General features: G+C 49.6%; 6 protein-coding genes across 6 annotated transcripts; 4 read left to right on the top strand and 2 right to left on the bottom strand.

The window, feature by feature from the left end:
• The first annotated feature begins 1,293 nt into the window (after nucleotides 1–1,293).
• F4817DRAFT_121494 (uncharacterized protein) lies at nucleotides 1,294–2,138 on the top strand. The gene is made up of 2 exons (XM_049297638.1): nucleotides 1,294–1,460; nucleotides 1,517–2,138. The coding sequence occupies exons 1-2, from the start codon at nucleotides 1,427–1,429 to the stop codon at nucleotides 1,768–1,770; spliced, it is 288 nt and encodes a 95-aa protein (XP_049158432.1). The 5' UTR covers nucleotides 1,294–1,426; the 3' UTR covers nucleotides 1,771–2,138.
• A 265-nt stretch (nucleotides 2,139–2,403) lies between these two features.
• On the bottom strand, nucleotides 2,404–5,329 carry F4817DRAFT_339075 (uncharacterized protein). The gene has a single exon (XM_049303505.1). It carries the CDS (start codon nucleotides 4,618–4,620, stop codon nucleotides 2,866–2,868), a length of 1,755 nt encoding a protein of 584 aa, XP_049158431.1. The 5' UTR covers nucleotides 4,621–5,329; the 3' UTR covers nucleotides 2,404–2,865.
• A 721-nt stretch (nucleotides 5,330–6,050) lies between these two features.
• On the top strand, nucleotides 6,051–7,364 carry F4817DRAFT_339073 (oligomeric golgi complex component, COG2-domain-containing protein). Its single transcript, XM_049303504.1, has one exon. The coding sequence runs from the start codon at nucleotides 6,411–6,413 to the stop codon at nucleotides 7,278–7,280; it is 870 nt and encodes a 289-aa protein (XP_049158430.1). The 5' UTR covers nucleotides 6,051–6,410; the 3' UTR covers nucleotides 7,281–7,364.
• F4817DRAFT_339071 (ribosomal protein L1) lies at nucleotides 7,365–8,618 on the bottom strand. Its single transcript, XM_049303503.1, has 2 exons — nucleotides 8,137–8,618; nucleotides 7,365–8,075 (listed from the first exon to the last, which is right to left on the bottom strand). Exons 1-2 carry the CDS (start codon nucleotides 8,397–8,399, stop codon nucleotides 7,406–7,408), a joined length of 933 nt encoding a protein of 310 aa, XP_049158429.1. The 5' UTR covers nucleotides 8,400–8,618; the 3' UTR covers nucleotides 7,365–7,405.
• Nucleotides 8,619–10,991, top strand: F4817DRAFT_339069 (glutamyl-tRNA synthetase). The gene is made up of 2 exons (XM_049303502.1): nucleotides 8,619–9,180; nucleotides 9,239–10,991. Exons 1-2 carry the CDS (start codon nucleotides 8,792–8,794, stop codon nucleotides 10,737–10,739), a joined length of 1,890 nt encoding a protein of 629 aa, XP_049158428.1. The 5' UTR covers nucleotides 8,619–8,791; the 3' UTR covers nucleotides 10,740–10,991.
• A 6,508-nt stretch (nucleotides 10,992–17,499) lies between these two features.
• On the top strand, nucleotides 17,500–23,404 carry F4817DRAFT_121223 (uncharacterized protein). Its single transcript, XM_049297637.1, has 2 exons — nucleotides 17,500–17,769; nucleotides 17,873–23,404. The coding sequence occupies exons 1-2, from the start codon at nucleotides 17,715–17,717 to the stop codon at nucleotides 23,221–23,223; spliced, it is 5,406 nt and encodes a 1,801-aa protein (XP_049158427.1). The 5' UTR covers nucleotides 17,500–17,714; the 3' UTR covers nucleotides 23,224–23,404.
• The last annotated feature ends 136 nt before the right edge of the window (nucleotides 23,405–23,540 follow it).

Genomic DNA, 23,540 nt, shown 5'->3' with positions numbered 1-23,540 from the left:
TGCTTGTGCTTTCTTCTGTGAGATATGGCTATCAAGTAGGCCTTTGGTTCTGGAGTTACAAAAAGAATATAAATATACAATCAGTCCTAACTTGACCAGCTTGTTGAATACATGGTATATACATTCCATCTCTCTATTCTATGCCTTAGACAATAGGGGTGATTAGTCATCAGCCATTAAATCGACAAGGTTCAAATAGGGGCAGTTGGAGAGACATGATTGGTCCATTTGACCAGGACCATCTAAGAACGTAATGGTTTCAGAACTCGATCCAAGTGTCACAATCCCCAGACAAGCAAAGTTTCTAGTTTCCCATTATGAATTATTCAATGCTTTATATTACGTACGTAATAGCAGTGTTATATGATCGGCAATAAAGGGCGCTTTTATGTTGATCTCGACGATGATCCCATCATCGCTTGCATTGAGTTTTACAATTCTCGAAACCTGAGTTACAAAATGTCGCCACGCTGTGTAAGTGTTAACGTTGCAACAACTGGAGTCTTCATCTGAACTCGGAATTTTTACTACGCAGCTACCATCTTATAATCCACATATGACAACTTGCAAGGAAAATTGACCGGAATCTAACATCGCAAATCCCCCTAGCAAGGTGTATTATGATCGCTGACTAGGAAACCTCACATCTGGATCCTAGATTATTTCTTTGGTGTTTCTAGCTTGAAGATCAAGATCCTTAAGATATATCATGGTATATCTGAGATATGCTAATCTCTTCGCCTGGAGGTTTCATTAGGTAGTTAACGTCAGCGAAACACGATGCGATGGTAACCTGACGAATGTAAGGAACACCAACATAGCTTTATCAAAACCATACGTAAAAGGACATTGACTGATACAAAATACTCGATGCTATCTGTATGGCTTCTCCAAATACCCATGTAGTCTTCACAGCGCTAAGCAACGCATGGTGGTGTTAAACGCGTACAACAGGCATTTCAGACGCGTTGACATTCCATATGCTATCGAACATATGATCGATTAAACGCTGCAGAGCATGAACTACCCGGAAAATCCGGGGTCGCCTCGTAATCTGCCTCGCGAATAAACATTCGTTCGGCCTAATGATGATGTGCGACGTATCAAAACAAGGGGTCCCAGAGCTGATGCCCCAGGCGTAACAGAAACACACGCACCCGCACTCAGCCTCACGGCCGTGCTCAACCCGGCGTCAGGGGTAGTAATGGGAAACGTTCGAGAAGGGATAGAATAGGAGGCTCGTCTGAATATATAAACATTTGAATGATCGCTTCGGGATCTCCAGTTGATGTGATAAGAACAGACTTTCAGGCAAAGCTTAACATTCATCCCTACCTATAGGCTATCATCCCATCTTCGCTTTACAAACACCGCTTCGAGTTGCTATAATTAATTTCAAGAAACGAAACACCAAACAATAAACAAAATGGTTCGCATCGCCCTCTTCGCTCTTCTCTCCGGTAAGTCACATTATCTTAAACCTCTTTAACTAAGCATTGTACTAACAATCCCCAAGTTGTCGCCGCTATCCCGGCACCGCTCCAGCCTGACCCAGCTGGTGCTAAGAACGTAGGCAACGGACAGGGTACCCAGTTCATCGGCGGAGAATGCTTGAGCTCGGCAGACTGCGCGTCGACGTGTTGCGCGGGAGTGTCAGGCCAGAGCTTTGGCTTGTGCTCCGGCCTCGGCGCGCAGACCCAAGCCGGCAAGACCGGCTGCGGCTTTGGCGACAACGGACAGGCTCAGGCCAACGGCACAGGCACGAACTAAGCTGAGCCGTTTTGAGTGTTGCTGGCACTAGTGACAAACGGCAATGGACATCAGCCGCTCGGCCGGGATAGTGGGAAACGTCATACTACCAGGGTAGTATGCCGTCTTCGGAGGATATGCTACAAAGTTATAGATCGTGGTAAATATGCCTTGCATGGTACGATAGGCTACGGTTAGAAGACCCTGCCTATCACTTGGTGTCTGGGATTGGTTATAGTATTTGATATCTTATGGGCTCAGCATTACATTGCATCTCTAGAAGAGGCAGGGACACTTCTAGAGCAAGGGAAATAGGTGGTGGACGCCTAATGTTATAGTATATTTGACCTTTATCCTTTATACCAATACAACAAAATATTTACATCTACCGAATTTGCATTTATAATACCTCGTTGAGTGCTTGCTGTGGTCCCCAATGGAGTTAATTATAAAGTAAAGGAATGGAAATGGATACAATACTTTTAGTCTAACGTCTATTTCACCATACCAATAATAGGTTTCGTATTCAACGATACATCTGGGATTCCACCTAGGGAGATCTGCTTCTAAAAAGCTCCTAAATGGGTGAGCCGAACATCTGGTAATAACACTTTGAAGGAGACGGCGGCTGGTGTTGAGACAATGCAACGAGTGATCATTACTGGCTTGAAAACAAACAAGATCTATGGCAATTCTACATGGGATACCTAGGATACCTAGAGAAGCCTCCCAGATACATCTTGCCATTCAAAAATTGCATATCGCAAACTAGGCTCGCAGAAAATGCCATACGAGCAGTGTTTAGAACTATTCCGAACTCGACGCCTTGATTTTAAAATGTACATGAATTAGGAAGCCCTCGGGGCTCCTTGCCTGTAAACCATCTCGATAATTCGAAACCTAACCCCCTTTTATCAATTACGTGGATATGTGACCGCCGACCGACAATGCAATATGACCACTCCCTATGGATGGCCGAAATACTCGACACATCCCCTCCCCTTATCAACACCGTAGGATGCAATGGTCCGTTGACGCCATGTCTCATTATATACTCTCGTTAAACGCATACAGCGTAGATAGACCTCCCAGCAGCCGTGAATCTGTTTAAATAGATCAAGCTTCTCTCCCAAACCGGACATCAAACTCTCTCAAGACCCCCATAATGCTGGCTACCTGGACCTCGATGGGTGGCCTTCCCGCCGTATTTGCCGGTAGGGGAGTGGCCTTGAGTCTAGGCAACCAAGTTCCGATCTCGTCAGCTGCCTTGTCGAAATTGCGATGACTAGACAGCGTCTTGTACGTCTCTGCACATGATAGATTGATGCCAGCCGGGGAATCGGTGGATGTTCCTGCTTCGGTAGATTTGCAGCATCCGGATCCGCCGGATCCGCCGCAGCACCCTCCGCTAGACGTACCTGAATTGCGGGAAAAGCTTGCTGCGAGACTGCGGCAGAAGAGACCAGACTTAGGATCCTTTAGGCACTGGGCGCAGGAACCTGGTCCTTTGGGGCCACAACCACCGGAAGGGCGGGCTGTAGGGATTGGAGTGCGATTTAACGAATTGATACCTGGTAATTTGACGGCGCCGGTCGATGTGATTTCTATCGGATGAGAACCTACATCATTCTCGGAAGGAGGCGGTGTCTGGACTTGTTGAGATACCGGGGGGAGCGTCTGCGATGCGGCAGCTTCGGCACACATGCAATAGGTACCTTCTTCGCAGAAGCCGCAAGAGTCTCGTGGCGGCACTGTCGGCTGAGTGGGGGCTTGGTACAGAATTGGTTCCGGAATGGGATCCTTCTTCCTGGCGAATGCGGCGGTGAAGTCGACCTCGTGAGGATAGGGCTCGGGTATCTTCTGTCTCTTTTCTTCCGGGGCTATGACGGACAGAGAGGATTTTTTCCGCTTGAGTTCGGATTCCGAATTCGGAGCGAGGTCCTTTACCATGGCTTCCAGACACTCGCACTTGGAACCGATACTACACTTGTTGCATCCAACAGCCGTGTCGGCAAGAGCTTCTTCAGCACAGGCACAAGGTCCGTTGATTTCGCAGTTGCCACATCCAGCAAGATCAGTCGATGACTCTTGGGGGGGTCCCGGCGGACTCGATGAGTCAGGAGGGGATATTATTTGTGAGATTGAAAAGGCCGTTGCCGAATTGCGATGATCTGATGCGTTGCTAGCGAGGCTTCCCCGTGGCGTGGGATGCTGAGATGTAATGGTCAGTGGATTCGGCAGCCTTCCGTGCTGTGCAGCGAAACTTCCGTGTCTTGAAGACGTGCTGGCATCTTCTCCTCTCCATCGTCGTCGTAGGTCCTCGAGCTCGCTTGCTACTTTGATGCGCTCCTTACGCTCCTTCTCCAGCAAGCCCTCCAGGACTACGCATCTGTTCCGTAGACTTAACACTTCGGCATCTAGATCCTGCACTTGGTCGGTGAGCTGCTGTTGGTTTCGCTCGTACTCTTCCTTCTGTTCCTCCAGCTGCTCCTCCAATTCTCCGACGCGAGCGGCCCTCCGCTCGCGAAATGCACGCTGGGCAGCGCGGTTCTGGGCCTTTCGCTTAGTTGGTGGCGTATCCGTAGCGGGTTTCCGGCCGGGCTTGGGCCTCGGAGGAACTACCCATTCCTTGCTGGTGATTGAGGCCTTTGAAGCCATTACGGTGGCCTGTAGGGCTGCGGCTGCGGCGGCGGCTGCGGGTTTGATGGCAAGCTGATGGGTTGAGGTAGGCGTAGACACGCTCGAAATGGGCGAAGCAGCTGAGGCGGGGGAAGATGCAGCTGAGATAGGGGTTATAGCGAGTTTGGTTGGTTGGGGTTTGGGGTGGCCGTTGAGATAAGCGGAAGACATGATAGCAGCAGAAGTCGCCATGTTATTCCGATTCTGGAGCAGAAAGGCAGGAAAAGCATTTAGTCGATCTTATTCGTTGTGCCACTCAGCGCTGCAATGCACCTCGGACATCAGCGTGCGTCGAGCCTTGGAATTTTCCGTGGGATCGACTCCGCAAAGATGCGGTCTGACGGTATCCGAGTTGGTAAATAGGTAATGATATCAGAGATCGGTCTCTATCGATGTATATCTTTCACGTTTTGCTATCCCTTGGTTTAAGGGAAGAAAGAAGAAAAGCGGTTAGGAGGTTTGTTAGGGTCCCCCTCCCACGAATCAAGCAAACTTGGGGGGTAGCAGGCAGTGATGTACCTAGGGACTGAACACGAATGAGCGGGCCGGGCTACCATCAGGGTCTCCGAACTAGGGCCAAGTTGATTGTGCTTAAAGGCTTTGGCCAAGTAATTATTTCAATTAGTCCAGAAAAAAAAAATGAACTGGCGGCTGAGGTCCTCTCGTGGGAGTGAGATAGGTGTGACTAAAGAATAGACGAATGAGGCAAATGGAATGATCGTTTGACAGGCTCTTAGTCAATCAATTCGTTGACTGGGCCGGGATTGAAGTAGTATTGAGTATTGAGTGTTTCCTTCTTACGAGTCAACATCTGTCTTTGTTCTTCAGTCGGTTGTGGGGAGGGTTGCAAAAAGAAGTTGGGGGGTCATGCAGACGATCTCTCGCTATCGAGTGATCTGACCTAGAAGGAAGAACTAAGGTAAGGTCACTTACTTTATTGGAGGGGGGGCCGAGACTGACGACTGTGGTAGTTGATGGTTCGAGATCATTGATCACTGATCAGATTGATAAGATTATGCCAGGGCCCTGTAACCCGCAGTCCACTCGCCTAATCCGAGCCAACAATGTCACATGGGGGATGGAAGGCTAAGATAGGATAGGCTCGGCAGCAAGATGGAAAAAAAATTAGACCATCGATCCACTTCCACTGGAGTTGCTCGGACCTGTCGGATTCCGAACTCGTTCCAACGGAAAGGAGGGATGTTTGCATATAGTTCTTGTCCTTTCCTTATCGTATTTAGTTGCCTCTTCTTATTCCACTCTTGTCTCTACGGTCCAACTGTACGATCAACGATCAATTAACTGTACAGTATAAATACCTACCTGTAGTAGGAACGTTGAACGTTGAATTTGATGTGAGAGGAAATTGGTGACGTTCGGGTGTAACCGGACGGGAATTTGCTCTGGCCGAAGTTGCTTTGGTTTCCTTTGGTTCCTTTGGTTCCTTTGGTTCCTTTGGCCCCATCAATAGGTCATATTAACTGGAAACTGCTAAGGTAAGCCCCGCCAGGCCGGTACCGGAGAATTCGGTAAGTTCCACCTATTCCACCTAATTATGTAAACCATCAAAGGTGAACTCGGTGAGTTGACGTTTAGTGTAACCTCAACTTTTAACTTTACCCCACATAATCCAATTTGATGTCAATTCTGCATGTACGAAGGTACTTTGGTCTAGCTCAATCGTGACATGCGCATCAACTAGCATCCAAGCTACCTACCTCGAAGATCAATGCTCGTGATATTCCGATTACTTGCATAAGGTATATTCGAAAGACGCGATTTAAGGCTGATAAATAACGTATATCTATTTCATATCCTTAGAAGGGAATATATCATCAATGTTGGAGGACAGGCCAAGCTCAACAACTTATCGTCACCAATATTAGACCGAAATATAACATCTCGCATGTCTCAATATACAAGACCTGGTTTATCCTAACGACGCCCACTCATTTGACCCCTCCACCGAGACTCGAGATATTATGGCCCATCTCGCAGCACCGTCATCAGCTAGACCGTTGAGCTCCCGCAGTTTCGCCTTAGTTTCTTCATCCGAGTCTTCAGATAATGAAGATGATGCTCCGCTCCCTTTCCCCACTGCTCTCCCACGGTCCGACTTCCTCGCTCCGGACTTCGACCCAGCCGAATACCTCTCCTCCCTCGCAAACCGCCATCAGACCCTAGAAGACCTACGATCCGACCTTAGGGAACGGAGCGCCGCTATCAGCACCGAGCTGCTAGAACTAGTCAATGCGAATTACACCAGTTTCTTGAGCCTAGGCGACGAGCTTAAGGGGGGCGAGGAAAGAGTCGAGGATGTACGTGTAGCACTGTTAGGATTTCGGCGAGCTGTCGAAGAGATCAAAGGCCGAGTAAGAGAAAGGGGCTCCGAAGTGGCTGGCTTAAACCGGGACCTATCCGGCGTGAGAAGTGAGGTCGAGACCGGGAGGAAAATGATAGAACTCGATGAGAGGATATCCACGCTCGAGGGTCGGTTGGCAGTCGGGAGCGCGGGTCCTGATAGTGATGATAGCGACGACGACGATGAAGACGATGAAGACGAACTAGACGGAGCAGTGGGGAGTAGCACGGCAAAATTGACGGAATTAGCGAACGAGTATATAGTAGTGGACGAGTTAGCCAACGACATTGGAAGGGAGACGCCTTTCGTACGGAAAGCGGAAGAAAGGCTAACAAGATGTAGAAATACTATCCTATTAGACCTTGGTACGGCGTTGAAGGAAGCTAAAAAGGCGGGTGCTAGAGGACAGGCAAAGCTATTGAAGTTGATGGGCATCTATTCTCTATTAGATGCTCAACTAGAAGCTGTAAAAGCATTGAAGAGCGCTTAATTAAGCGAAGACTACACAGTTTCACAATTATTCCTAAGAGCATACTAGCAAGATACCCGCACATCTAACTTATACAAAGCATATGGTACAATTTTATACTGTCCTGCCTTAAAGGGTATAAATATTTACATGGCCGTGCTCAGGTGTGCGGGCTGGACCTTTTCGTCGGTAGAGTTGAAACCTCCGCTCAAGCTGAAACCCGGCCCGTTTGTGGAAGTCAGCACAACTTCAACCAAATCCTTCTTGACTCTGTCCTCCAAAGTCGAAATGTTCTCCTTCACTGCTCCCACGAGCGCCTTGACGTTCGCAGAGAGCATGTTGGGTGTGAATTGGATATTGCCGATAGGCATACGGATCGCGCCCACCCTCTCTCTGTAATTCTCGGCGCCGACCATCTCGTGCATAAGGGACTTCACGCTCCTAGTGATGGTATTGGTCTTAATGCTAGGCATCAGACCCTTAGGACCTAGTATACGGCCGAGGTTGGCCTTTTTGAGGGCCTGTTCGGAATCAACGTGGCAGATCAGACGGTTGAACGGTAGCTTATTCGGGTTCGCCTTGATCAGCTCAAATAGAGATTCCTCTCCGAATGCGACAGCTCCTCCGGCACGAGCGTCGTGCATAGCACCGCTGCCTTCTTTGCAGATGACGGCGATCTGCGTGTCGTTCTTGACAGGGTAGGGCAGACGTATCCGATTTCGAAGTACCGGACTGTTCTTAGGTGTTCTTATTTTTAGAGCGAGTTCGTACGTAACAGAGGATGGCGGTCGGCCAACTTCAGCGGCTCGCAGATATCTATAGTTTCCATGAGTTCGAGAACAGAGGATCCAGATTTGAATGGAACAAGACAACTCACCGCATAGCGTCGCATAGCGAATGTCTCTCCTCTTTACTCGGCGTGGCATATTTGTATTCTTTGAATCGCTGCTGCTTCTTTGACTTCTTGCCCTTTTCCTTCTCTCGCTCGCGCGCCCGCATAGCCGAAGTGCCAGCGCTTTTGCATCTTATCTGAACTATCGACGGAGCCAGAAACCTAGGAATTGTCGCATTCGCAGGACGTGCAGACGTAGAGAGGCTTAGCCTCGCCAGCGAAGCGATGCATTGACTCGTCGAAGCCATTGTGATCTTCTGTGGTCGCCGACAGTCGTTAGACCATAGTCATATGAAGCTTTAGAAATCGATAATGCAGAAACAAATTTAAGACAAGGGCAGGGGTAACGTTTTCAGCCTCAATAGGTACCTATCATTTTATAGGTGTGCCGCACTATTACTAGCCACAGTTTATTATCTTATCGTTACCTAGATAGCAACCTATCTAATCGGGTCAATAACCCCTCAGCCCCTCTACCCAACTTTTTTAAGAGATGCCGTTAGTGGGGTGGCCCCGCCACAACCTGTTGTCTGCTTGTTGACTCAAAACGGCAGAGTCGACTCACTTATACGCTACCTACGATTTTACACCTAAATTTTAAGGTCATAAATAGCTTCGAGTTCATACAATAGCCGTCAAAATGAAGGCAGACGAGCTCGTTGCCGTATCGACCTCCCTAGGAGGAGACTTCAAGTCTATCGAACCTCACCTTATTCGACTTGAGAAGCACCTCACCTTGAGAACTTACCTTGCCGGATATGCTCTAAGCGATCTAGACACCAAGATCTGGCTTGCTATCAAGAGCAATCGTGTTGCCGTATCTTTCGTCCGTAAAGGGACCTACGCAAATCTTCACCGATGGTTCACCTATATCGAACAAGTCCACCCCGAGATCCAAGCCGAAGTCAAGGCTGCCGACTCGGCACGGAAGGCCAAAGTCCAAGCAGCTAGTCGAGCTGGCGCGAGTTACAACTTGGCACTACAGGATACCGACAAGGGAGTCGTCACTCGATTCCTCCCCGAGCCTTCGTACGTATTCCCTATTTACAACACATATCGACTCGGCAAATTTCTAATTGGAATACAGGGGATACCTCCACATCGGACACGCCAAAGCCGCGTTGCTTAGCGACTACTTTGCGCATCAAGCTTACGATGGCAAGCTTCGCCTGAGACTAGACGATACGAACCCGAGCAAAGAAAAGGAGGAGTACCAGGATGCTATCATCGAGGATCTTGCTCTTATGGGAATTAAGCCTGATGTCGTCACATATACTTCGGACTACTTCGATCACCTCTACGACACCTGTCTCTCTCTCATCAAGAGCGGAAACGCTTATGCCGATGATACGGACGTAGAAACCATGCGCGACGAGCGAGGAAAAGGTATCGCGTCTAAGCGACGAGACAGGACAGTCGAGGAGAACCTAGCCATCTTCGAAGCGATGAAGAATGGTACCGAGGAAGGACTCAAGAATTGTATTCGCGCAAAGATCTCAGTGGACAACCCGAACAAGGCTATGCGCGACCCGGTCATCTACAGGTGCAATCCCAATGACCCGCATCACCGCACAGGCACCAAATGGAAGATGTACCCCACCTACGATCTCGCATGCCCCGTCGTCGACAGCTTGGAGGGTGTCACGCACGCCCTCAGGTCCACCGAGTACACGGATCGAAACCCTCAGTTCCAATGGTTCCTCGACACGCTGAAGCTACGCCAGGTGTACATGTGGGACTTTGCTCGTATGAATTTCATCCGGACTTTCTTGTCCAAGCGCAAGCTCGCTAAGCTGGTTGATACCGGCCGAGTCTGGGGTTGGGACGACCCAAGAATGCCGACCATCCGGGGTATTCGTAGACGAGGTATGACCATCGCTGCGCTCCGCGATTTCATCCTGAAGCAGGGTCCGTCCAGGAATGTCGTGTCCATGGACTGGGCTAGCTTCTGGGCCACGAACAAAAAGGAGATTGACCCTGTTGCGCCACGACACACCGCCATTCTCAAGAAGGACCACGTCAAGGTCGCTATTATGGGAGATGAAACCCCTGCCGAGCCACGTACCGAGGAAAGGCCACTCCACCCTAAGAACCCCGCCGTCGGAACTAAGAAGGTAGCCTTCAGCAAAGAACTGATACTGGACCAGGAAGATGCCAAGTCATTCAAGGACGGCGAGGAGATAACTCTGATGCAATGGGGCAATGCTTTTGTCAGGGCTGTCGCCAGCGGTGATCCAATCACTAGCATCACATGCGAGCTGCATCTCAAGGGAGATGTTCGCACTACCGAAAAGAAGGTTACGTGGCTCTCGACGCAGGGGCAGAAGCTTATCGATGCGGAGCTCTGGGACTTTGACTACCTGATCACGAAGGACAAGCTCGAGGAAGAGGACGATCTAGAACAATTCCTGAACCCCGTGACGGCGACGAAGGAGGACGCGTTGTGCGACGAGGGCGTAGCCAAGCTTAAGCATGACGATATTATCCAGCTAGAGCGAAGGGGATACTATCGCGTAGACAAGGCGTATGATGAGAGTGGTGATAAGAAGGTTGTCCTATTCGCCATCCCCACGGGCAAGAACAAATAGATAGGTAAAACGTGTAGTTCGCTAGACTCTGCTGATAAAAAGCCGAATGATAATAGACATTGCTACTAGGCCACATAGGTCATGTGTTGTTCAATGTAATGCTGGGGCTAGAAACATGGAGATCCTTCGGGGACGATGATGTAGAATAATCGCCGACAATTCTAACCGCGGTAACTCTCTATAAGGTTATAATAGTATTGAAACAATATTTGGGACGAGTTATAAAATGTCTAATATTATACATGACCCTACGTCCAATGCCCGGCCTGGTGTAGTTCGAGCGCGACACATCATTCGTCCAATGTCATAGTCTTGAGCTAAGAAGCAACGAATAAGAAGGGTGAATGATTTGACTATACGAATGCTATAAAACAACTACGTAGACGTGGCTCTAAGTATACTTCTCGACCAAGCTCATATATTTAGGCTTCTAAGAGTGAGTCTCAAGAGGCAATGCAAAAGTTTTGATATATTAAATTTAGAGCTACTAGAACATGGTAAAAACTAAGTTGATATCATGATAGACGAAGGCGCACACATTAGAGAAACTATGCCTATGGAATTTTTTTAAATTCTACAATATTTAGCTCTTTGTATGAGAATTAAATATAAAGCGATGTGTATATACAATAGCCCCAATAAGGCAACTATACTAATCTCTAAGATTAAATGCGATCCGTGAACATGATCATATACGAAATAACGACACAAAAGCAGCTCTAAGTAAAGCGGTACCATCTACTATGACCACATTCGTATTCCTAATATGAATAAACATGGAGTAAAGCTACTTGTACTAAGTATACGTAGCCATAGACAACACTGCAGAGGAGATACGAGGGGGGACCAAGTCTATAGTAGATGTCGCCCCAAAATTAAGCCTCATTATAGCCTTACCCTCTAGTTTAGGACATTGGTCTATAGTCTTGACAGAGTAATCCTATAGATGGCTAAGTACACGCCCATAGCTGTCATCACTATGGGCGTGTGCATACTTCGAAGTTACGTGATAATCCGTATTTCCAGAGTCATCGCATGCGCCTGTTACTGAAGTGTTTCGGTGACTATGCGGCTGCATATGTATGTCTAGACCCAGTTTACACGCCCCTTGGCCTCCGCGCTGCCTTTTAGCCAGGACAACTGGTAAATATTATGATACATCTGATAATGTGCTCGTACCGAAAACGAAGTTGTAGTAAGCCATGGTCGCTTATATACGTTGATACATTACGTGGTGTATGTCTGCAGTGCCACGACGCGGTCCCAATGGGCAGGACAATGCTGTGCGAGGACATCCGGACAACTAATTATCTAGGGCGACCATCTAGATCCAGATGATCTCTTTCTTTCCGATTCTAGTGGATCTGCTTGCGACTTTCCTTTGGGGCGACACCAAGATTCTGTCTTTTGAGGCTGTTTAACGAGAAGGAATATCCGCCTGTTGGAGTTGAGGGAGTTCTTGATTACAGCTTCTCTGATAGGGTGGTTACCATGTCCTTGCCTTTACGCGTTTATCCTCTTAGAGTTATAGACGGAACGGACGCCAGTCTTCAACATGCGATATTACAACGTGTCATAACCCCCGGCGTGTGCTTGCTGTGACTCTTGAATTACTAATAACTTATTATAGGTATATCCTCCATAGTGCCAGTTCCGACTGGGGTACGTATAGATATATGCGCAACACATGTAGAATTGGTCCGAACCCATCGTTAATGCCTCTACTATACTTCATTCCTCTTAGGCGTGACACGGTTCCACACTGACAGCGGCTAGCTACACGTTCTAGAGGAGCTCAGTTTCACAAACTGGTCCTCATAGGCCAAACGATACCGTGGGCTAGGAAAGGTCTAGTTGGGCTCTGTAGCTATAATGGGTGAACAATGACAATACGTAGGGTCGATATGGGTATCTGTCAGGGGCTATAGTACGGGGTATGCATATGACCACGTTGTTATACTGGAAAGCTCAGTTCTATCCGGTTCTAATTTACTATAGCTGCTTAACTAAACCGTATAGACTTTCGATGACTGCCCAAGACGTCTTCTAGAGCCTAGGCTGCCAGCAAGCGCAGATCGAAGTATGCACCGTGACGATGTCTAAATCCTGCTTCGGATATAGGGTGTATCGGTGTATCGTGAGCATCATCCGTGGATCGCAAAAATCGCTCGGCAGGTCGAGCTTGCGAGCTCGTGTTATTCATAGACTGTGGGTCTTCCCGGATCTATAACCTTGTAACGATCTGTGAGCTGACTCAAAGGTGAGTGATGAGCTCTCAGTTATGCGTATAGTCCCACTCTGTAGCCTGCCGAAATGTTGCTTCTTCTCCATTCATACTTATACGTTGGAGCTGTTTCCGAACATGCCCACCCGGGCTAGTTGGGGAAGCCTGCAATGCTGTACATGTATTAGGCCTAACATGTATGACTGGTCTCGACGACTTAAATGCCTCTCCCAATTGGCGTAATCAGACCTCGGAATCTTGATTATCGAGAAAAGTCTATACTACGGGCGACGTTCTAGTGTACCCCGCTCATGCGATGAGATGGATCGAGGATGTCTATTACCAAGTTAGGCAGTATAGACCATCTTTCTCGAATAACGGTTGGCTGCTACGTATATGCATATGAAATCTCCTATAATAAGGATCTATGTAAAGTTCAGACGAACGCGTTCTTTACGATGTATGAGGCTCCACTGGGCGCCGGGATGGTGTAACTGACGTGCATCGTCGAGATCTGTACAAGGCTGAATGGGGGAATCGGATAGCTGAGCATATTAGCATCGCGTGGTTCCCAGCCAGAAAAGAACGCGGGTGGGATTTAGTTGGGCCGCATTGGGAAACCTTGGACATCTTGGACACGACTCTGCCCGAAACCCTGCCCATGGTTGCCCGATGTCGAGTTTTAATCAGCCGCTGGTCATCATGCATTGCAGCCGGGTGTCCAATGGGTTGAAAGACCACGAATAGGCCGTAGACGGACTATTAGTATTGCCAGCCAACCGTCGTCCGGTGCTTGTGAAAACAGACCGGAGGCGATTGGTCGGGGGCGAGGAAGAAAAGGAAAAAAAAAGAAATAGAAATCAGGAAGAGCGGGCGTCGTGGACGCGTTAAATGGAATATGTGGACACCCAGGAGGCAATTGGATGCTTGGATGCGTTGGCAGGAGTCGGTCTGCATGGCACGCGCGTGGACGATGGGGATTGGACGAGCTGCAGGTCTCCAAGGGTTGCTCAAAGGCTTGTCCAAGGGCTATACAAGGCCTCATTCGCGGGACCGCTGTAGGTTAAGTTATTGCGAGTTAGTAGGTTTTCAACATATGTTTCATTTTTTATTAGCGAGCCGCCGGCGGGAAATATTCCAAAAGGCTACGATGGGATCTGCAACGCTGACCGCCGTCTCGGGCGATGCAGCCTTGGACCGCCAGGGCAGGGTGACGATTTAGGTAAGATGAGAAGTAAAAAAAATAAAAAAATAAGAGGCATGGAAGGCAAAGAAGCGAAGAAGCGAAGCCTAGCCGATGCAGTATGCAGGGCCAACTCATCGTTTCTCTGCCCAGCCGGGAGCCGTCTTTTACCACTGGAGGGCCGCTGGGGCCACTGGGCAATGTCGGAGAGTTTGCGAATTTTTGTTTTTGGCTGAGTGAGATGACGATGGATTCCTGCATCCCGTAACGCGAAGAGTGCTTCATTTGGACGATACTGCTAATGATACCTGACGAGAAAAGAAAAAAGAGTATCTGGTCTTTTCCGCTCTTCTCTCCGTCTCTTATCAAGAGGTACCGGTATTTTCCTTGGTCAGCTTTGCTTGTCAATGCCTGTTTGGATCATTGGCTGCGGCCCCCCTTTTTTGCGCCGTTTGCGCGTTGCTGTCAAATGTGAAGAGCCGAGGAAGGACAATCAGAAAATGTATCTCTTAGAGGTCTCTCTTAGAAACGTAGACGAGGCAGAGACATTGGAGACTTTTGATAGACTGTCCTTGTCATCTTTTGTCATACTGTGTTCGAACTATTTTCGGTGTGTAGCCGCGGGGCAAAGAAGGACTCGACTTCGAGCTGTGTTATAGTATGACCAGGGGGGAAGATTTGATAAGAGACCAGATGGTTATTTACCAGGACGCACCAGAAGCAACCAGGACGAACAGGAGAACAGTTAGAGAGGGAGGATGACTATTTCCGTATTGCCAGCATTGACAGGGCCTTATCGGGCTGGCCAGTTACAGGCTTTCGACCTTGTCTCCGGACAGGGTGTGCATATGCTGTGGCATCGTCATCATCATGGTCGCCTTGTGTGTTGTACACACCCGCCAAAAATGAGGGACGAGATTTAGCTGCGCGTAAGTGGTTGGTCTATTTAGATCCATTCAGATTATTTGGCAAACCTTCGGGGTGGCCCAGCTGCCCAGCTGCCCAGGTTTTCTGCAGCTCTGGGGGGTTGGCGGTTGGCGGTTGGCGGTGGAAGAGAGGTAGGGGAATCTTAGAAGGCTAAGATGGGAGACCTAAGGGGGTGGCTCCGTGTGGAGACGGAGCTAGACGGCCCTAAAGTACGGTAAGATGGAAGTACCTAAAAGTAAAAATGTACACTACATTATGGGGCTGGGGGGGTCTATTGACATTATGTCAGCAATGGTGTCAGTATAATTACATAATTACAGGCCCCGATACTATGTCAAGACCGTGTCAATAGGTCAATATAATGTCTGCAAGGCTTGTTGTACCGATTTCATTGCAGGTACTTATAATTCAATACTAATAGATAGTATGTCAAGGTATTTATTATGTCAGAGGTACTGTTTATTTCGACGTAATTACCAGGCCTGTTAACGATGTCTAAATAGCCACTATGTCCACAACAATGTCAGGAATTCAACACGATGTCAGAAATTTAATACAATGTCAGCCCCGGGTATATACAGGCTAAATAAGGGCCTGGAGTATGCATATATACTGCAATACAGTAAACTTTAATTATTCGTAATCGTAATGACCTCGTAGTGTAATGGTAAAACACGTAGCCCGTAATCTCGTAATCTCGTAATAGTAGTTCAAGTAATCTTTTCAATTGACTTTTACATGTGCCTGTGCCTGTGCCTATGCTGTATATATATAAGTATGTTGAAGGTCCTGTATTAGATTACAGGGCCTTCTATTCTTTTTTTTTTTTTTTTTTTTTTAATATATTACATTACCTGGCCTGACATAGTCTCTTGGCCTGACATGGTCTTATACGTGACATATATTGATTAGATGACCGTGACTGCCGTTGGTGACGATGTCTGAAAGGCTATTCTTTCCTAATATATCAGTATTTCGAAAGCAATACAATTACGATAAGATATAGTCGTGTACGTACGGTAGCTATTTCAGACCTGGTCATCCTTATAATTTAGATGCAACCACCCCTGAGGGTGACTATATTAAAAGGGACAGCCAATTAGCCAGGGGACTGATTCTTGACTGTTACATGGCCGACATTATGTCCACACCTTATCACTATTGCTGACATCATGTCAATAGACCCCCCCAGCCCCATAATGTATACGGAAGGGTTGGCACGGACTTGCGGCACTTGTAAAAGCTGGGAACCTCAATCTCTGGGAAGGCTTAGACGCCACGATAGCGGAGGTACCTGTCTGTTGTACCCGCGCGAATTAGTTCGTGTTAGGTACCTAGACCTACCTGTGGCAACTGACAGCTCGCGACTTCTGCCAGCTATGCCAGTTAGTGTCAGTTCATGCCAGCTAATAGCCACTTTCCCAATGCCGCTACGGCGCAATAATAGTATTACCACCATAATAGTCTTACAACAATACAACTAACTTGTCACAACTGTACCTAACACGGTAGGTAAACATGTGGACACAGAACAGACCGTCTTAATCGGTTGTCTAAGCGGTGCTAAGCGGTCTCATCGACTTACCCCACGTCGGCCAACGACAGTGCGACAACTAAATTCTGTTGTGTAACTGGGTAGTGCTTCGACAGCTGGACAAGGTTTCTAAAGTAGATGGTCGAATGAAGGCGAGTCGGCAAGACACATCATCTTGTCTCTTATGCGCGGCTTCTGCAACTGAGCTGCACTTGCCTTGCTGCACTGCACTTTGCTGCTGCTGTTATTATCTGCATTTTCTTTTTTTTTATTCCCTGCTGCTGCTTCTGCTGTTTACCCTTTTCATTCATCTACTTCCTATTCCCTCCCGATCCTGCGGGAACACGCCGTATACCTATATACTCAGATATACCTATATACTTTAACCTATATATACCGATTATATACCGATTATATACTATATACCCGGTTGCCGGAGCCGACGAGGCGCAAACGAACGTTTTCTTAACCATTTACCAAGCGAACGGACGAACGAGACGGAACAACTCACGTATTGATCAAGATTGATGTTATGATTCGACGGTTGGCACCAGCTGAGGTCATTATTATTTACCCAATATCTACCGAGAAGAGAGAGGGTTAGAAAGAAGACTATATTCCTGCTTATACAGCTCACGCTCGCGCTGCCCAATAATTCCAACTCGTTTTCCGACATTGTATTGATCTGCGATCGACCCAACCGACCGCGACTCGGATCTGACTTGCTATCGATAGTCCCTCAGTCCCTCAGTTCCCCTCCGAAGCTCTACCATATTCTAATTATATTCTCTTATTTGAAGCCCAACTCTGCCCTACCTAAACCTGACCTCTACCCTACCTTACCTATCCTTATCTTTCCTGATCTACCCTAAACTACCCGCGCGCGCACATACGCATACGCAGGCGCCATTCTACTTCTGTCGAAGCTAGGTCGCAAGTATCCCGCTTCATGTCTAGATGACATATCCTGAAAGAACCTATACCAAGTCGACGAACGATCGAGCAATCGCATCCACCGTGGCTACCTAGCAGCTCTCTGTTTAAGGGGTGCTGTTGGTCGTGCTGGGGTGAAAGGTGCGCTCGCGAATATCATCGCATGCGCCCACTATGATTTCCATGCAGCGATCCCTGTCGTCGCCCGTTTGCATACATTCTTCCCCACGTGAGTCGAGTTAGAAGATAGGAGAGCACTGCTAGAGGTGCCGGGGTTGGCCTATCCAATTCTTCGTAACAGATTGCTGACTTATAGCCTTGCCGTCACATAGCCGCGTCCCCTTCCGCCACCAGTCCGCCATCGCGGTCCCCGACTCCCTCACCCGAAACGAGAGCCGAAGTATCGCGCCCGCGGCGATTTCGATCGCGAAGCCCCGGTCGACCCGGAAGTGGGCACCGCCGGCGAGAATCGTCAGGGTCTGTTCGTAAAGTTGGTACCGACGAGACGCCTCGCGATGCGACTTCGAAGCAGCAGTCCAGCGCCAATCCCGGTGCCGGCGCGAGTGCGCCCAAGAAACCGGTGATAGACCAAGTCGTAGGCCCACCAAAGCCGCCTCCGTCCCCGTCTCCGGCTTCTAGCCCGCCCGCCCCGTCCAGCCCGCTGCAGCCCATCTTGAAAGACCAAGAAGACTCGGGATCCTTCCCGCGGACGCTCCTAGCTGACGTATCCCTATATACGAACCCCCATCTGACCGTCGAAAATGAAGGCACCACCCTTGGAGAGCTCGCCCATTTGGTCCGTCTCTCCAAATACCAGGAGCGCAAGTGCGCCAACACTCGTATTCGTCTTCAAAGAAGCCTGATTTCCACTGCCCTCTCGGCGCGCCTGACCCGGTGCGGAGAGACCTCGCTGCGCAACCTAGCGGATAGCTTCCGGAACGATGACAAGAGGGCGTTTGCTAACTTGTATGGTGCCATCCACGATGTTCGGAACAGCTGCGACGCCACCCGTCGCTATGCTCTTTTGGAACCTGATATGGAGTCGTTGCAATCGTCCGGAGTAGCGTCTGTCGAGACGCTCGTGCCACCACCTAGCACGGCGGGGAGCATTGGTCCTGGTAGCTCCGTCGCCCCCTTTTTGAATGATATCTCCGCTTCTGCCAGAGAAGCCTTCCTAAACTTTCTTACTCAGATCCGGACAAACCCGGATTACTTAGCTACTCGGCTGTGTGCCTTGAATACCACGGAGCTCCAAGCTCTAACTACTTTTCATCAGGGATTGGAGCCGATAGAGTCCGTCTTGCCGTACCACGGCCGTTCAACCGGCGGCCGTGGGCATTCTAGCGGCCCTAGTAGACAGACGGGACAGACTCCCAATGCCGTCGAGAGGCTTCTTTCATTCCAGCGCCACGATCCCCTATCTGGTCTTATTTATACTTGCTTCGCTAACTCGGCCGGCCCAGACAGCGCCGAGGACAAACGGAGGACGGGAATTTGGGCTACCGCCTTTGCTCGCCTGATCTCCACCAGATCTACCAGCGAGCCGGTTCTGATCTCGATCCTCAATGCCTGGTCTGCCATGCGTGATTGGTCTGGACGAGCCAATATGGAATGGTACCTAATGAAGATACTCGAGGATGGTGCGTTCCTGCTCGACCGAGCGGAGGACCAGAACGGGACGAGGTTCAACCTCTCGGATTGGACTACCAAGGATAGCATTGCTGCCGAGGAGTTCTACGATCGTGCCGTTAACGATCTTTTTGCTATTATTGATGATGAAGATGCAACCGGCATTCCGGAAGGTGTTATTGAACTTGGAAATGAGATCCTTCGCCGGTTGGAGATGAAGGATAGTACGCGTGGCCTCGTTGATACCACACGTAGATGGTTTGTATACAAATGGCTCTTTTCTAGTTGGCTGCTTGCCGTTGTCATCCACCCAGAGAGTTACGGAATGATGACTGAGTATCATATTACTGAATACGGCCGCCAGAAGATCCTCAAGCAGGTTGCCACGCTTGCCCAACATTACGTCGTGGAGATGCTCGCCAACAGTAGCGCCCAGAAGCCCGTATCGACACCTCTGAAGATCAAAGGCCACGTTGAAAATATTCTGGCTCGGTTCAAACCGTCGGGGAGAAGGACTGGTAGATTGCTCCCTGCTAGGTCTATTACTTCCTTGCGAGAGACCGCCGAGGTCCATCCTTATTTGGTAATTAGTCCCGCTGACCTTGTCACGCTTTCTAATGCGCTATTCCCGGAGCGTAGACCGCAATCTGCTCATTCGAGTAGTATCCGGTCTGGTGCGCCGTCGATATCAGGCTTCTCTGCCATCTCGCAGCCGATATCCATCGGCACGTCTAGGAGTAACTTTGAGACGGCCTCCGTCCTCAGTATGAGTGCTTCGTCCGTTTTTAGTGATGGAACCACTTCGGGCGACCCCCTACTCGAAGAGCAGGTAGCCGGTACTCCCCAGAGACGTTCGCCGCCCATGTCCGATGGGGCGAGGCAGAAACATGCTAATAACTACGAAGAAGATGGATATCGTCTTCGACTAGCAATGCATGAGATGGCCCAGATTCTAGGCCCAGAGGCGACTTCTGGCTCGTGTCACCCGTGCGCCGAGCGCTGGGCTGTCGTATTCATCTCCGCAGATGGGAATAGTCTTTCTTTACAAATGACGTACGATCCTGATGACGAGGCAGAAGAGGAGAATTCTTCTACTACCAGTGATACAGAGGATGAGGAGCCGGACGAGAAGCCCGAGCTTGATAAGGACTACCACCAACTGCGAGACTCTGTCTTAAAACTTGTCGAGGATTTCGAAATCCCCCAAGGTCTCGAAGACCACGGCACCAAGACCACATTTAGTAATCGAGCTTCGGGGCTTAAGAAGTATCGGTCCAAGAATAAAATTATAACGCCAGGGACGACAATGGGCAGCCGTAACCCTTTTCGTAGCAAGTACGAAGAAGAACAGAAAGCGAAGCAGGCTGCCGAAGAGTCTTCCCATGCTTCCGAAGATAAAGAGCCAGCGGGTGAGGCTGGTTCTTCGTCTGTGTTGATCACCATGCTCTCTGCCGCCTCGTCCCAATCGCGTATCCAATCCGACTTCGTGTCTGCGCATCTCTACTGGAAGACCCTCCAACAGCTGAATGCTTTATCATCCCCCTCCTTACGTAAGAATGGATTTGCTACTCTTCTCAACATATTTTCTCGAGGTCCTCGCGACTCGATCCGCCGCTCTGCCTCGGCCATCGAAGAGTATGATGCCTGGTTAGTATGGCTAAAGCAGAGCCAAGAGCGCCACGAAGGTCTGATCGAGACTATGATGAAACGCCTGAAGGCGCTTCGAGACAAGATGTGGTATGTGACGGACGTTCATAACTCGGCTCCTTACGAGCAAACCCGCAACATCTGCAGCGCGCTAAAGATAATGGGCGTGCCGCGGAAATGGGGCTCCTTTCAACGCAACAGAGCCCAGCTGGCCCGCGGTCCCGCTGCCGCTTACATATATCGAAACGAATCGCAGATGCTGGATATATTAGCAGCTGGCGAGGAGCAGGGAGGTCCGAACAAGCTCAGCGATGCTCAAGCCGAAATAACCAACAAGTGGTTAGAACAGCTCGGCATTCAGAACATGTGCCAGGGTGAGGAGCGTATACACCGGTTCTGCTGTGAAGTCGATAGCTGCGTATCAAAGCTGGTCGGCGAGAATATCGTGGACGGCCCTGTGCTTTGGTCTAGCGAATTGTACTCTCGGGATCGCAAAGCGTTCGAGGGTCCTCGTATAGGCAGAGATAAAGAAAGCATGTGGGGTGACGATGCCGCCAGCGTCATTAGCAGCGACCACGAAAGGCGATATGCATCCCCCACACGCCGTCCCGCCTCCATGGCTAGGGATCTCAGAGGTATGTCCGCATACAACACAAGCCAGGTCTCCATCGATTCCCACCATCGATACAGTTTCTCTAGAGCCAGCACTGCGATGTCTGATACCTTCGATTCGCATGACTATTTTGGAGCGTCATCTCCTATCCATGCCATAGATTCGACATCCACATACTGGTCCCCTTTCCAATCCACCATGTCCACCGTCAGCTCGGCAACCTCGCGTGCGCAGTCGCCAACGACTAGCGTCACAAACCTCTCCAGCACGTTTTCTCAACCGAATCACCAACCGCTGCCGTCTCATCATTCGGCTTCGCGGTCAGGTGCATCCGTATCATCGAATGAAACTATTCATTTCCGCCGCCTCTCAGAAGGCAAACAACGTTTTCTTGCAGATCTTCGCCAGACCCTAACTAGTCTGCTGCTTTCCGAGCTTGGTAACCTCGTGTTCGCGTCCGGTTCCGAGACCGATGGTTGGTTTGGCAATTTGGGACAAGAATGTATCGACCGCCGAGATGCCGAGGAGCGAAGAGCACGGAGGCCTTCGGTAAAGAGGGACCGCGCTAGCAAGAGTTCCGCTAAGCAGAGAGTGATAGAGAAGAGGAAGAGTTTCGGTAACCTTCGGCAGGCAGGAGAGGCATCGAGAGCTGACCTGGGCTCGGACAGGCCCGACAGTGCTTCGGGGCGGAGCAACGATAGCTCTGCCACGAGCGATACGGTTTCAGCTCGCGCAAGGTCTTCGAAGAAGAAAGAAACTCCGGAATTCCCTTATACGAAAGCCTACCAGAGGCTGCTAGGAATGTTCGCCGTCCACCCAAATCCATACACCAAGCTTAATGCTCTCCTCGAGTTGGAACGCCTTGTATCTGCTTCCCTGTCCAACGGTTCGCGTAGGTCTCGGTGGACTACGAGACACCAATCCGCATCCGTCGACGACGATGGCAGCGTTCCGGGGAAGTCGGAGGCGAACGAAACGGGTGGCGATAATACCAGAGAACGGCGTTCCCAACCGTTCCAGTCGCACATGTTCCCTATCCAGCCTCGCTCTACCAAGAATTCCGATGCTCGCTCTATCGTCTCTGTGAAAGAAGCAACTAACACCGATGCTATCGCACGAGTACTTCGGTCTCTATTCAAAGACGCGGGTATACGGCCCAAGACGCTGTTCCGCGATCTACAATTCATTAATTCTTTTGTATCCCCATCCACGTTAGACACGGATCGAAACAAGGCCTTCTGGGATATCGTAGTAGTGGCGCTCTCGCTCAAGCAAGACACCATTACGACGATGGTCGAGGTTGCGGATGAGATCCTGAATTATTACACGCCGTCGAGGAAGCGTCCCGGCGGTAGCGACGATGCGCCGGAGATGATGCGCCAGCCGCCGATCCACTCTCTTCGCGACGCGGCGAAGATGTGGACGATCGCGGCCAAGGAGGGCAATGCCACGGCGCAGCGGGAGCTGGGCCTTTTTAACCTTAGTAACCCCGAGCTTGTCGAGAGAAGTACGTTGCCTTTGTCGAAGCCGCGAGACGTATTTAAGCAAGCCGTCATGGAGAAGTTCGGTCCGCGACCCGGGAGTAGCGCTCGCCATTCGGCTGATCGGAGCCGAAGCAATCTAGGCACGGCTGGCCCGTCCTCATCAGGAATGCAGGACACGACTATGGACGGTGACGTTAGGAGCGACCCGACTCTGATGTGCGTCGCCATCCACTGGATGAAGGAAGCCGAACGTGGCGGAGACGAGTTGGCCAGGACGTTCCTCGGCCAGAATGAGATGATGGGGCTCTGAATGATTGCTACGCTGACGTTTGCTACTGCAACTTACCTGTCTTACGTTTTCTATCTGTTTGCCCTCACGGAGTTATTTGTCGAGCACATTGATGACGGCCTATGCTACCGGGAGCGAGATACAGATCCACATGTTCAACACACATTTTCCTTCCGTCAGTTGGATAATCCACGACTTTCATTTTTTCTTACCTGCATCCATCGGCGTGGCCTTTTCTTGCCTGTTCAATGTTACAAAATCGATACCCAACCATTGTCTATCCGGCCTCTAAATCATATAACGTTGGGCTTAGGGATACGAGGGTCAAAAAGAATAGG

This window comes from Daldinia loculata (genome assembly GCF_022478755.1).
Source record: "Daldinia loculata strain CBS 113971 unplaced genomic scaffold F4817scaffold_28, whole genome shotgun sequence".
In the NCBI taxonomy this organism is placed as follows: Eukaryota; Fungi; Ascomycota; class Sordariomycetes; order Xylariales; family Hypoxylaceae; genus Daldinia; species Daldinia loculata.
The sequence above is the reverse complement of the archived record's forward strand: the minus strand, read 5'-3'. Positions and strand labels throughout refer to the sequence as shown.